This window comes from Lactuca virosa, chromosome 8 (genome assembly GCF_052849685.1).
Source record: "Lactuca virosa cultivar CGN04683 chromosome 8, Lactuca_virosa_CGN04683_v6, whole genome shotgun sequence".
NCBI classification, from domain to species: domain Eukaryota; kingdom Viridiplantae; phylum Streptophyta; class Magnoliopsida; order Asterales; family Asteraceae; genus Lactuca; species Lactuca virosa.
Window position 1 is genome coordinate 14,022,686 of NC_136433.1, and position 13,210 is coordinate 14,035,895.

General features: G+C 34.8%; 2 protein-coding genes and 1 long non-coding RNA gene across 8 annotated transcripts; all 3 read right to left on the reverse strand.

The window, feature by feature from the left end:
• Positions 1-7,335: 7,335 nt before the first annotated feature.
• Positions 7,336-8,721, reverse strand: LOC145134662 (uncharacterized). 2 transcript variants are annotated; one of them, XM_079069513.1, is made up of 4 exons: positions 8,615-8,721; positions 8,162-8,193; positions 7,960-8,074; positions 7,336-7,589 (listed from the first exon to the last, which is right to left on the reverse strand). In XM_079069513.1, the coding sequence occupies exons 2-4, from the start codon at positions 8,182-8,184 to the stop codon at positions 7,455-7,457; spliced, it is 273 nt and encodes a 90-aa protein (XP_078925639.1). In that variant the 5' UTR covers positions 8,185-8,193; positions 8,615-8,721; the 3' UTR covers positions 7,336-7,454. The 2 variants fall into 2 exon arrangements, with proteins under 2 accessions (XP_078925639.1, XP_078925638.1); XM_079069512.1 differs by having other exon boundaries at positions 8,162-8,690.
• An 84-nt stretch (positions 8,722-8,805) lies between these two features.
• Positions 8,806-9,509, reverse strand: LOC145128460 (uncharacterized). Its single transcript, XR_013716921.1, has 3 exons — positions 9,319-9,509; positions 8,977-9,240; positions 8,806-8,883 (listed from the first exon to the last, which is right to left on the reverse strand). It is a non-coding gene; the product is annotated as an uncharacterized LOC145128460 (long non-coding RNA).
• Positions 9,510-10,976: 1,467 nt separating this feature from the next.
• Positions 10,977-13,210, reverse strand: LOC145133858 (DEAD-box ATP-dependent RNA helicase 52C-like). 5 transcript variants are annotated; one of them, XR_013718796.1, is made up of 7 exons: positions 13,063-13,210; positions 12,806-12,951; positions 12,331-12,415; positions 12,082-12,220; positions 11,932-11,996; positions 11,543-11,756; positions 10,977-11,456 (listed from the first exon to the last, which is right to left on the reverse strand). XR_013718796.1 is itself a non-coding variant. In XM_079068817.1 (6 exons), the coding sequence occupies exons 4-6, from the start codon at positions 12,160-12,162 to the stop codon at positions 11,539-11,541; spliced, it is 357 nt and encodes a 118-aa protein (XP_078924943.1). In that variant the 5' UTR covers positions 12,163-12,220; positions 12,331-12,415; positions 12,806-12,951; positions 13,063-13,210; the 3' UTR covers positions 11,466-11,538. The 5 variants fall into 5 exon arrangements, 1 of the variants encoding a protein (XP_078924943.1); XR_013718794.1 differs by having other exon boundaries at positions 11,932-12,220; positions 12,335-12,415; XR_013718793.1 differs by having other exon boundaries at positions 11,932-12,220.

Here is a 13,210-nt window from a genome sequence, read left to right on the forward strand (position 1 = left end):
TATGCACAAATTTAAAGGGGAGAATTAAAAATTTTAAAAATCAAACAAAAAAAATCATAAAATTAAAAAAATCCAAAAATAGTGTTATTTTCGTTTTATTTTTATTTTTTTCAGAAAAACCAAAAAAATCCAAAAATGTTTTTGTTTCTGTTTTTTTTTCCAGAAAATATGGAAAATACAAAAATATTGCGTGTTGGGTTTGTTTTTAGTTTTTGTTTTTATCTCAAATTTTTCTTTGTATTGAAAAGTAAATTCAGATGTGGATGAGAGTCATGGAGACTGTATCGAGATTTTCTGAGCCAAGGCTTCATCTGTGGTTATCGAAGAATTCTCATTCGAAGGAACAAGAAATGAAGATTATTCATTCAACATACAATTTTTCAACCCTAAAAGCAAGGTGAAGGTGACTTGAAGATTATGTGATAGATTGCATTGAAGCCTCTTCAATCAATTTGCTGCTACCTATGTACCTGCTGAATTGATCTAGAAGATTCGTTCTCTCTGTTATTCTCTATAGAGATTCTCAAGCTGAAAGTGCAGTTTTTCAAGAATCTTTTCCAGAAGCCTTCACACCCAACGTGCGTTCAAAGTCAAATCTTAAAGAAAAGCCCATCCATTCAAGATGAAGTCATTCAACTAGAAGATTCAGTTGTTCATCTTGAAGTTGTGAAGAAATTGAAAATTAAAGCTGAAGCCAAGCTCCAAATGAAGATTGACAAGAAAAGCTAGCTACATTTTTAAGGAGAGTTTGTTGGGTCAAAAGAAAAGAAAGCTATAAACCAAGGGGGAGATTATTGGGTCAAAATATGGTTTATACTTTACTTTTCTAGGCAACTATATTTTTCAGTCTAGGACCATAAACAACCTGGTGTTTACGGTTGTATAGGTGTTCACGGCCGTGAACGTGTTTTCGGTCAAGTAATGGTTTTTCGGTCAAGGCCTTGTATTTTGGGCTTGCCTTAGTTCCATATATATATATATATATATATATATATATATATATATATATATATATATATATATATATATATATATATATATATATATATATATATATATATATATATATATATATATACTATGAGAAAGTGGAACACTAGGGTGGGGCTAAGTGTGTGTAATTCAAGGTGTGCTAGAGGGAGAAAGTGAGAGAGAAGAAGAGTGTGTATATGTGTGTGTGAATCTTATGTTGGAACATCATTCTAATCATATAAACATTGAAGATTCATCAAGTTCATCATCTTCTTCTTCTCCTTCTTCTCCATTTTTATCTTGCATCATCCAATTGATTGGGATTCTGCACCATCAATTGGATCTGATTGATATATCAAGCAAATTTGGGACTTACAATTGGTATCAAAGCTAATCTGGTGTCAAACTTGTTCAAGTGGTGTTTATGGTTGAAGATCTTCTTTATTTTCATGTTTGTTCAAGTGGTTGATGGTTTTCTATATTGGATTGTGAAGATCAAGGCCAAAGGAATCGAAATTAGCTCAAAATCATCTGTTTTCATCGTAATCTAGGTGTTTACGATTTCATCTGTTGAATCGTTTACGACCATAAACTCTATGTACGACCATGAACCACTCATCTTCATTGACCGTTAACCTCTCATTTGACCACGATCAACTCATTGGACCGTGAACCATTTGTTGACCATGAACCCTTCATTGACCATTTACTTCTCATTTGACCGTGAACCATTCATTGACTGTGAACCGTTCATTGACCATGAATCATTTCCTGTTTATGGTCGTGAACCTCTCTTGGTTATAGATCCTCTTTTTGTTTTCGGTCACATTTTCATTTCAAGTCTTGTTTTTTAAATCCAGTAAAAAAATTAAAAAAAGGGAAAAATCCAAAAAACTAAAAAAAATGGAATCACAAAATTTAACAGCTCATCAAGAATTGGACTCGATTATGTGAACCACTACCAGAATCCCACGCTTACTGTCAGTTGAAGGTTTTCCGGAATGGAAATATCGAATGGAAAACTACATCAATATGAAGGACTTTAAAATATGGCAAAGTATTCTAAAGGGTCCTGTCAGAATCACGACTACACTCAAAAATGGAACAATTGTTGACAAGGACTTTGCAAACTACACAGATGAAGACTTTGAGAAAATTAAAGAACAAGAGAATGCCCTTGCAACTCTAACAACGGCTTTGTCTCCGGAGATTGCTCAAGGTTTCCGTGAATACGACTCTGCCAAAGCTTTGTGGGAAGCTCTAATCGAAGTGTATGAAGGAAATGAGGATATGAAGCAAAGCCATCAGGACATGCTACGATAGAATTTCAATATGTTCAATCACATTCATGGGGAATCTTTGGAACTCAACTACAATGCTTTATCACACTTACAACTAAGATGAGTTCAGTCGGTATCTCAGTGCCAAGATTAGAGATCAACAAGAAGTTGCTTAACTCTCTACCAAAATCATGGGACATGAATGTCTCAGTCATCAAGAAGACAAAAGATCTCAACAGACTCATTCTAGCGGAAACGATGACAATTATCAAAGTATGTGATCTTGATTAAAAACAGAGAGAAATCAATCATGTGAATTCTTACAAATCTTGGGATCTCCTCCAACAATGCTTTTTCATCTTTCACTGCACTTGCACCACAAAATCAAGCCTTTGTTGTTCCACAAACACCATCCCAGGTTGTTCCTCCATCAGTGACTTATCTATATGCAGCCTCTTCCTCAAAAGCCCCTGCTGCTACCTTTGCTCCCAAGGAAGCTGAAGAGAACTTGGCTTTAGCTTCCGGGTTGGTGAAGTATTACAACACTTTTGTGGCTGGAGAACTACCTCCATATATTTCTTTTGCTGATTTAGATCAAATTCACCCAGAAGATGTGGAGGAGATGGACATCACTTGGCAGATCGCGATGGCTGTTTTCAGGGCCAAACAATTTGCAAAGAAAACAAGGAAGAATAACTGGGGAGTGAATGCTGAAAACAAAGTACGGTTCAACAAAGGAAAGATGTGATGCTTTAACTGTCACGAGCCTGGTAATTTTGCTCGTGACTGTGCTAAACCTAATCGAAGAGTGAATAATGAAAGGACGATGGTGCAGGTGGGAAATAACAAGGGAGCTAATACCGACAACGAAACTGCAAATCTAGCTGTGGTAGCTCATTCATTTGGCTGGGAGGATCAAATTCAGGCTCTAAACATTTCTGGACCTGAAAATGCTCACTTGGCCCAAATCAGTGACATCCCTGAAGAAAAAGCTGAAGAGGATCCACAAGCAGAGATGATGGAATTACAGTTTTCTTTCATGGTGTCTACTACCCCAGAACCTGAAAAGAAAGAGGTCAGTCAAAATTCCTGTTCTCAAACTTGTATTAATACTGTTAAATTTTTGCGTGAACAGATAGAATTACTGTGTAGAGAGAACGAGGACCTGAAATATGAGGGGTATAATATTAGTAAAGGCCAGAAACCATTAAAAGAACAATTAGAGGCTAAGACTAAGGACTTTAGAAAATTACAAGAAGAGTTTAGCAACAAGTGTGAGAACTACAATTTTATCAAGAAACAGCTTGCCATGGTAACTGAAGAACTTGACACATTAAAAATTCATTTTGAAAATGCTGATTTCCATTTTAAAAAGTTTGATGTGTCAAGGGAAAAAGTTGAGAATATGATAGAAAAACAAATGAGATGGAAAGATAAGAAACAAGTAGGTCTAGGGTATGAGTGTGTCCTCCTCCTTTTAATCACAATTACACTACTATCCCTTTGACCCAAGAAGAGCTAGACAGAGAAGAATTTCTTGACTATGGCAAACCTGTTGTACCCGTGACGGAGAGTAGTGCTAGGGAAAAGGATACTAACATTTATACTTCCTATGCAGATCCATATTTAAGTCAGGGCAAGCATGCAACAAAGAAGAGTGTGTATATGTGTGTGTGAATCTTGTGTTGGAACATCATACTATTCATATAAACATTAAAGATTCATCAAGTTCATCATCTTCTTCTTATCCTTCTTCTTCATTTTGATATTGCATCATCCAATTGATTGGGATTCCACAACATCAATTGGATCTGATTAATACATCAAGCAAAATGTGGACTTTATAGTTGGTATCAGAGCTTGGATTGTGTCAATCATTTTGGAAAGATATAGAGTTTTTGCACTTTTTCTTGAAGGATTTTGCGTTTTTTGGATAGTTTTTGAAGAAATATTGGGGGTTTGTTCTTCAAGTTTTTCATAAAAACAAGTTTTTGATCGAGTTTTGGGCTTAAAAGGGGTGAAAAACGCCGTTTTTCCGTAATTTGCGAGGAGTTTGCGGTCAGAAGAAGCATTCACGGCCGAACCGAAGCAGCTTTTACGGCCGACTTCGGACGTTTTCGGCCACACACGTGTTCGGTTCATGTTCAACACGTATTCGGTCCAACCTCGTTTGCGGTCAGCCAGCCGCCTTACCAACTCATCTAGGATGCCACATGCTTAACTCCTTCCCGATTTAATTCAAAAAGACTCGCTGCTTCGACCATAATTTCGCAATTTTGACATTTTTGGCCCAAAATTCAATTTTTTGAATTTTAAAATTCCATTTTCAACCCAAAATTTTGGTTTTTAATTTTTGACTTTTGACTTTGACTTTCAAGTTTGACCTTTGACTTTAAACTTTGACTTTTTCGTTTAACCTTCAAATTTTTACTTTTAGCTTTTCGGTTTGACTTCTAAGTTTGACTTTTAAATTTGAATTTTTAAGGTTGACTTTTGAGTTTTTAGTCAAAGGGTATTTTTGGTAAACAATGAGTTCTTCAAACATTTCGGTCAATCAAGTTTCATGTTCTCAATCGTATGAAGCTACGATTAAATTTCTTCGTGAACAAAACGATTTACTAAAAAGAGAAAATGAGGACCTTAAATATGAAGGATATACTCTTAGGAAGGCCCCAAAACCCTTAAGAACACAACTAGAGGCTAAAACTAAGGATTTTAGAAAACTTCAAGAGGAATATAGCAACAAATGTGAAAACTATGACTATTTTAAGAGACATCTTGCCAAATTCACTACCGAACTTGATGCATTGAAATCTAAATATAATGATGATGAATTCACGTTTAAGAAATTTGACGTGTTAAGTGAGGTAGTTGCATCCATGATTGAAAAACAACTAAAGTTCAAAGATAATCAAAGTAAGGGTCTAGGGTATAATAGTGTTCCACCTCCCTTCAATGACAACTATAACCCACCCCTTGAGACCAATGAGGAAGAAATTTATGTTCAGTTTGGCCCACTCCCCGAACAAGGTTCAGTTAATACTGAACAATCTGGGTCAACTGAGAATATTAAGGTGAACATTTTTGATGATTCTACTTCTTGTACAGGTAAAGTAATTGAAGATGAGAATAAGGACAACACTATTGAACAAACCAATGACTCCTTGAACTCTGAATCTGTTGCTTCTAACTCAGTTACTTCTAAACCTGTTGTTGGTAAATACAGGCCACCAATTCAAACTAAATAGAGTGCCTGTTGCAAGTGTGCTTGTGGGAACAATCAGAGACAAGGCAAGGGCACACCACCAGGGGCAGGAAGAAACAATTCCTACATGAAGAAAAAGACACGTTTTCATTGTGGAACACCTGGACACATTTCCAGAAATTTTCCAAATCGTGCATACGTTCCCTATTACACACAAGGATGGCAAAATGCTCAAAGAGGGAACTTTTCCAAAAGAGCCCCTTCAAAGTCACAATTGCCCAATGGTGACTGGAACACGCAGAAGGCCAATATGTCGAATCCAAAAGATGCTCCAGTAAAACCAAAATCAGTTAGATCAAAGTTATCTCGGCGACCGATTTTAGGTTCAAAATCAAGTGTCGAGCCGCCCATCTGATCGAACAAGAAATGGGTTAAACCCAACTACAGATGGGTACCAAAGGTTCAATCACCCAAATCTTCTAATGATTCTAATATTTCTACATTTTCTGTTTGTGATAAGCAGGATATGTCATGGGAGAGAGTACCTTGCAAGGATGAAAAAAGGTCGACCCAGTTTCAAAATGGACTGGGTTCCAAAGACCAACTGATCTCGCTCTGTGATGGAGCAGCTATGGAGTCATATCATCAGACTTCAGTTTGTTGGTAGTGGCTGTTCCAGGCACATGATAGGGGACATCTCTCAACTGTACAACATTCAAAACTTTGTTTAAGAGTATGTGTCCTCTGCGAGAAGGGAAGAAAGGAAAGGATCACACATAGGGTTTTGTGCTTAACAATGTGAAGATTTTTTGGATCTGTTCTGAGATTATGTGTGCTGTTCTCGGACCTTCTGGATGCAAATTCAATCGGTGACTTACGGTTTGAGTTTTCCTCTCGATACTCTTGAGTTTACCTTAAACTGATTCGTTTTGAAGACAATCTTTTATTTTCTTTTAGTTTTTCGTTAGTAGGTATTATTGGGAAGTGATATGAAGTCTAGTGCTGAAGGGCAATCTGAAATTTGTGTAAAGCACTGAAGCTAAATTGTTTAGACTCTGTGTTCAATGTGCTGGTAGGCACGAAGGATTTCAATGGACCAGACTAGATTTAGATTGACATTTTAAAAGGACTTGACAAGTACTGACTTAGATAGTTCCGTTTGGTCTGTCAATATGACGCTCGAGTAGATTGAGCAGTAAGATATACATGGGAATCTATGGGATACACTAAATAATCTGTATCTAGAATTGTGGTTTAACATTGTTATTTCTGTTTTATTTCTTTTTCAGAAATTTCAAAAATCCAAAAATATTTTTGTTTATGTTTTTTTTTTCTGAAAATATGAAAAATCCAAAAAATATTGTGTGCTAAGTTTTCTTTTAGTTTTGGTTTTTATCTCAAAATTTCTTTGTCTTGCACTACTAGAAAAACAGCCTTTTACGACGCTCATTGCGCGTCGTAAAACGCTCAGACGACGCGCAAATGCGCGTCAAGGAAGGCCCTGTCATAAAGAGAGATGACGCGCATTTACGATGCGCATTTATGACGCGCATTTACGACGCTCATTTACGACGCGCAATGCGTATCAAGGAAGGCCCTGTCACAAAGGAAGACGACACGCATTTGCATGTCGTAACCTTACGACGCGCGTGTTTATGACACGCATTGCGTATCAAGGAAGCCCCTGTCAAGAAAGGCCATGTCATAAATGAAGATGACACACATTTTTGCGTATCGTAATTTTATATGTTTTAAAAAAAATATTTTTTCTAGATTTACTAATTTTTGAATTAAATTTTCATTTAATGTCACTTAATAAATAAAATATCATATACAAAAATACAATTCATTGCACAAAATATAATGTCATACAAATAATCGTTCCATGGAAAGATAAAACAAATCAATAAAAGTTATAACGGAAATTTACAAACTAATTAGATACAAGAAATATGAAAAACTTGAAATCTCTAAGATTAATAATTCTAGCAGAAGCTTCACGTGAGATACATACAGTTGGACCAGTAAGCATGGATGTTCCCGAATCCACAATAGCAGCAGAAGAACACGTACACGATATCTTTTGCAAGAAGGTGCCTGTCCAAAACTACTGTTGAAGGTTGCCATGATAGCTGTTAAGATTTAAGCATAACAAGAAACCAATCAGTGACTATAATAAGCTAGAAAACAAGCAACTAATAAACAAAATAAGCAACTAATTAAGTCAAACTATGACTATGTATTGTTCATACAAGAAAAAGAAGGAAAAAAATGTTGATTTATTGTTGTTCATACAACACTCTCCAGACAACACTTAATTGAAGAAAAGAATAAGGCTAAACTTACAAAGAAAAAGAATTCAGGAAGAAGACAAGTTTGAAAGCATACAAAATAACATTTAGCCAAGCAAGTGTGATCTACTAGTAAACTTGAAAACGCAAAATTCTGAGTAAATGACCTAAATACCCTCAGAATCGTTAATCATAATAACAAGTAACAGACCTTGTAGGAGGCAATGCAGAGGTCTGGCCAGATGGCATAGCATGATAAGCACCATCCATTATGATATAAGGTGAAGCAGCCAAAAGCCCCAGCAGCACCAGCCAAAATAGGTAGCCTACAACAAAATTTCACAATTTTAACCATTTAATCACCTAACTATTATTATCTTAAATATTTATTTACTTATATATATTTAAAGTACCATGTCATTTCTGAATTCCCCATTCCATTGGGCTGAGTAACGTAGCCAGGGAACGCCATGCCAACAGCAGGAACTCCAATATTAGTTCATATATTTGTTCGTATCATTAGTTCATTAATTACAATATTATAATTTTGTAGGTTTTTCAAAGTATGATCTCTTCATAAAAAAACTATTGAAAGTAGGATGTTATAATAAACAAATAAATGAAAGTACCCCGCTATTTTTTGCATTTATCCCAGTTAACTCAATTACCTTCAATTATCTTGAGTTGCATCCTTTTTAACAATGTTCCATTTGGATTTTAAAGCTTGAACGCATAAAACATAAAGTGAAATTTAAGAAGCAACAACAGATATACATTTGTAAATTTGGTATTTGGATCTAGCAACAAAATGAATAATGTAGTTGGTGGTTACCTTTAGTTACTTGAGATTTGTGTAACGTGCCTACCTGTTTCACTTAATGCAACAGCAGTCATAACTTTCTTCCTGTATGAACCAACATCATTTCATGCCCATCTACATCTGCTCCTCTAAATCAACTTATCTTCACCATTGCTAACCCAAACAAACAAAGCCACAAACAACAATTAATTATACAAACATAGATTCACAATTATAAAATAAATTAAAAAACTTTACTTGAAATCAACACCATAAGAAGCACTAAGAGCCATGACACGACTTGGATGGAAAATAATAGCAGAAACTACAGCATCCCTGTAACCATCACATGTTCAAAAAATGTTATACCGGAAAAAAAATCTATATACATATTAAATAAAAAGATTTTATAAACAGCAAAAAAACAACCTATGGGGCACATATATAACAATAGACAAGGTAAAATCATTGTTGTGTGGCCCACATTCCCAAAACTTGTGTGTTACAAAACCTCCTATTCCTTGTTCATACATTCTGGTTTCAACAGTACCCATCACAGGGCCATGACACGAACAACAACAACTTCTAGACTATTAGCACCATGTCATTTGTTAGTATCTGCTATTTGTTCATGGTGTTTAGGCGAATGGTGGATGATTTTGTTTCCAGAATCCACTTTTCGTAATTTTCAACCTAAGAAATTAGAATTTGATAAGAGAATATAAAAAGTAAAGTACATAAAAAATAGAAATAGAAGACTATTAGGATCACCTCAGCTAGCATCTTTGCACAGAAATCTGGGTGGAGCATATCGAATGTGAAAACTCCTGGAACAAGTTCAGACATTATGTTTCTGATACTTTGATTTCTGCTGACATCATCATTAGCCATGAATGCGTTTATGAAAGAGGGCACAAAGAAGCTTGAGGGATTCAGTTCATATAGTTCTCTATGAAGAGGCTGAAAACCAAGGAAAAGGAAATCAGTGATTGCTGATTATACAACATATAAAATATAAAATATATATCAAATATATTACCTGATAATTGTATATGATTCTTTCCCTGTATATGTTGTGCTTCTTAGCTTGTTGAAAGTGATGAAAAAAGATGGATTAGTTATTAAAATAGACTTTAACATATAAACTTCAAGTCATTTAAGACGATTAAGGAAAATTTCTTACTGTATTTCATTCGTTATAATGGTCGATAATTAAAGAATTTTTCTATATAGGGAAGTATTATATTAATGATATGAATTCTAAATTATTGTAGGTTATTGAACTCATATGAAGAAAAAGGTGCTTAACACATGTAATCCCCAGCCTTTTAACATAGACTTGAATACAATCACTCTATGCATAAACGTTTTGTCAACTTTATGTGTAAAGCACTAATTGTGTTTGCTTCCTAAATAGAAAAAACACAGGGAACATAGAAATCACGGGTACCATGATTTCCTAATGCCCAAATGTTGACAATAAATTTGGTGCAGCAGGTGACAATGCAACCGCAATAATCCTCATTGCTTCTAATAATCACAAGGTCCTGCTCCACAAGAAAAAAATAAGAATTCTAAATGTACAAATTCAACCCTTTTCATGAATTGTTTTTTGTCTTCAAATCAATATATTATCTTCGGTTGATGATATCTAACAATTGGAGTTAAAGTTGTAACATATTTTGCATTTAAATGGTTGGATATGAGGAGTTATAGAATGAAGTAACTTACAAAAAAAACATTTATTAGTAATAGCAAACTGTAATAAACTAATAATCACTTTAAATGAACATACATATAGTACTTAAGGAGTTAAGTCAATGGAGTACGAGCTCATGGGGTAATAACTTGAAAATTATATTCAGGAATCTTACCAGCTTCTCTACATTGTCCTTGAAGGCATTTCCTTCAGCTGCAAAAGTTATAAAGCTTTTGTATTGCTGGAATGATTTAGCAACACTGCCACCAAATAACTCTGTTTGACTTTTGAGTTTTGACCAGAATTTCAATTCAAAACCCCCCTTTGAAGGAATCTAGACTACTGCAACAGTTTGAATGTTTTGACAGAAGGGTCCTCTAGTAGCACAGAGGACCCTTCAGTGCTTTTGAAAAGCTAGTGTAGTGATGTGGATTCAGAGTTTGTTAATAACTGAATTTTATAATGTCAATGAAGTTGGACCCGAGTGTATGCATTATTACTAATTTTATAACAACATAATGGTTTTTAAATTTCTTTCCCATACTATTTCAATTCATATATAGCTGCCAAAATCAAGAATAAAAAGTGAATACGAGAAGAGTACTAAACATATATATATATATATATATATATATATATATATATATATATATATATATATATATATATATATATATATATATCAATCTGTTGCTTATGAATTAATAATGGTTATTAATAACCACTCACAAATACTTTTTAATTCACAACAGATTGTTAGTCTTATAATTTTTATTGATTTCATTTTACAAAACTTAATTAGAAACCGGGTACCCGGTATCGGAACCGGTGCGGCGGTTCCGGTTCCGGTTCCAAAGTTTCAAGAACCGGCGGTTCCGGTTTCGGTTCCAGACAATTAGGCCGGATACCCGCCTATGCTTATCCCTACATCTTACAATCATATATGGAAATAAGAATTTGTTCGGCGACTCAATAGATATTTTATTACAAACAAGTAAAATATCATTAACCTTTAACTTCATATGTCTGGATCCTTACAAGGCACAAAGCAGACATCAAGAAAAAAAATGTTAACATCTTCCATCATTACTCTATCCACTTCACAGCTATGTCTAAACTGCAAAAATGATGAGAACTTACATTTTATCGAACATTTGGTAGGAATATGATCGAATCCACTTTGAAGTTGTTTATTTGTAGCATTTCTAAACTGCAAAAACGATGAGAACTTACACTTTACCCCTTGATCCAAACAAACATGTTTTTTTTCATAGCACAAATCTTGTAGATATTTACCTGAACCAAAGAGATAATTATTGTTCCACAACCATTGGAGATTTTTATTTTATAAGACATGAACATATGCTATAATCTCGAACTCCACTTACGGTAATGACCAAACTGCCCTTGAGCCAACATCAATCACCTCCAACCCACATGCTGCCACGTCAGTAGCAACAAGAATTGGAGTCTTCCGACTCTTAAATGACCTCAATGCCAACTCCCTTTCCTATCAATAAAAAACAAAAATTAGAAATTAACTTTTATTCATTTTTTTAACTTTAACTCTATTTTTTTTTACCGGTTGTGTTTTGTCTCCATGAATTGTAGTAGCGGGAAAACATTATATAAATTAAAAAACTATATATTAAAATGATTCAAATTAATAAAATAAAATTAAAAACCTGGATTTCTCTAGGAAAAGTGGCACTGAAAAGCATTGTTTGTCTTCCAGGAGGTGGAGGCATGTCTGTTTGTTCCACAATTTTTCTTATTTGAGGCTCAAATCCCATATCCAACATACGATCAGCTTCATCAAGAGCTAAATACCTTACCATTTGTAATGACACTTTTGCCCTTTCAAGTAAATCAACTAATCTTCCAGGTGTTGCCACAATTAAATCAACTAGCTTCATCTTTCTTTCCCGTTCTTCTGTTTCTTTGCCTTGGTGCACAAGGTGCAGGGGAGTAAATCTACACATTTAAGATAATAGAAGTAGTGAAATTAGTATACTATAAATATGATCTTACCCATTACTATGAAAAATTATTTTATCTCTATCAATAAATATCAATATCAATACCTACATCTCACATGAATGGTGTAAATGGAAGGGAAGAAGTAAGATGTAGGCAGCCCCTGGCCCCTGAGTGGATGATCTCTTTAACCTATAGGATAATGATTTTGTCTTCTCTTAGATAATAAATAATAACTACAATCCCATATACATTAAGACATGTATACTGAGTTTCTTGGACTTTGTTGCTCTTTCTGCAAGAACTTTCATATCGGTACCACTAGTTTGAAACATAAACAAAAGTCTGCCTCAGTTTCACCTATTGTGTCTCTGTTAACTAAACTAATGCAACTGAAACACTTGTACACCTCAATGAGTGAATATCACACATAGACATGACAACATCCACAAACACTCTATAAATATATGATCTCATGCATCACACTAAACTGGAAACAAGGTAAAATCAATTGAGTTCTTGTAGTCTAAAAATGATACTCAAACAGCTTTGGAAATATCTATATACAGCCATAGCAGGTACCTTGAGCTGTAAATTTCTCATCAACCAATGAGATGTCAACAAGCACCGATCCATTCTGTAGAAGGTTCCCAAATGATGAATTTAGCATGAATGATTCTAAAGGCGATCGGTACCCAGGACTCCCACTCAGAGTAATCCTCAACAAACTGCCATTTTTATGGGAGGATTATTCATTTTTCATATACTTGTGTGTGTATGTATGTGTTTCTGTGTAGATGAAATTGAAGAGAGAGAGAGAGAGAGAGAGAGAAGATTACCAGATGGGATGATTCTCAGCCTTACAAAGGTTTCGTGCTCTAGTTCTTTTCTAAGAATATCAGCAGAATGAAAGAAGATTAACTTCAGTAGATAACAGAATGAGTGTGGATGGGTCCGTTTATCATCATCAAAAAGCTCTGATCTTTC

Excerpts from the sequence above, each read along its gene's own strand:
- LOC145134662 (XM_079069512.1), bottom strand. The coding sequence starts at position 8,220 with ATGGCGTTCCCTGGCTACGTTACTCAGCCCAATGGAATGGGGAATTCA. Across the intron at positions 8,075-8,161 it reads GGGAATTCAGAAATGACATG|GCTACCTATTTTGGCTGGTG; the intron begins GTACTTTAAATA and ends ATTTTGTTGTAG. Across the intron at positions 7,590-7,959 it reads TCTGCATTGCCTCCTACAAG|CTATCATGGCAACCTTCAAC; the intron begins GTCTGTTACTTG and ends AAATCTTAACAG.
- LOC145133858 (XM_079068817.1), bottom strand. The coding sequence starts at position 12,162 with ATGAAGCTAGTTGATTTAATTGTGGCAACACCTGGAAGATTAGTTGAT. Across the intron at positions 11,757-11,931 it reads CTTTTCCTAGAGAAATCCAG|GAAAGGGAGTTGGCATTGAG; the intron begins GTTTTTAATTTT and ends TTTTATTGATAG.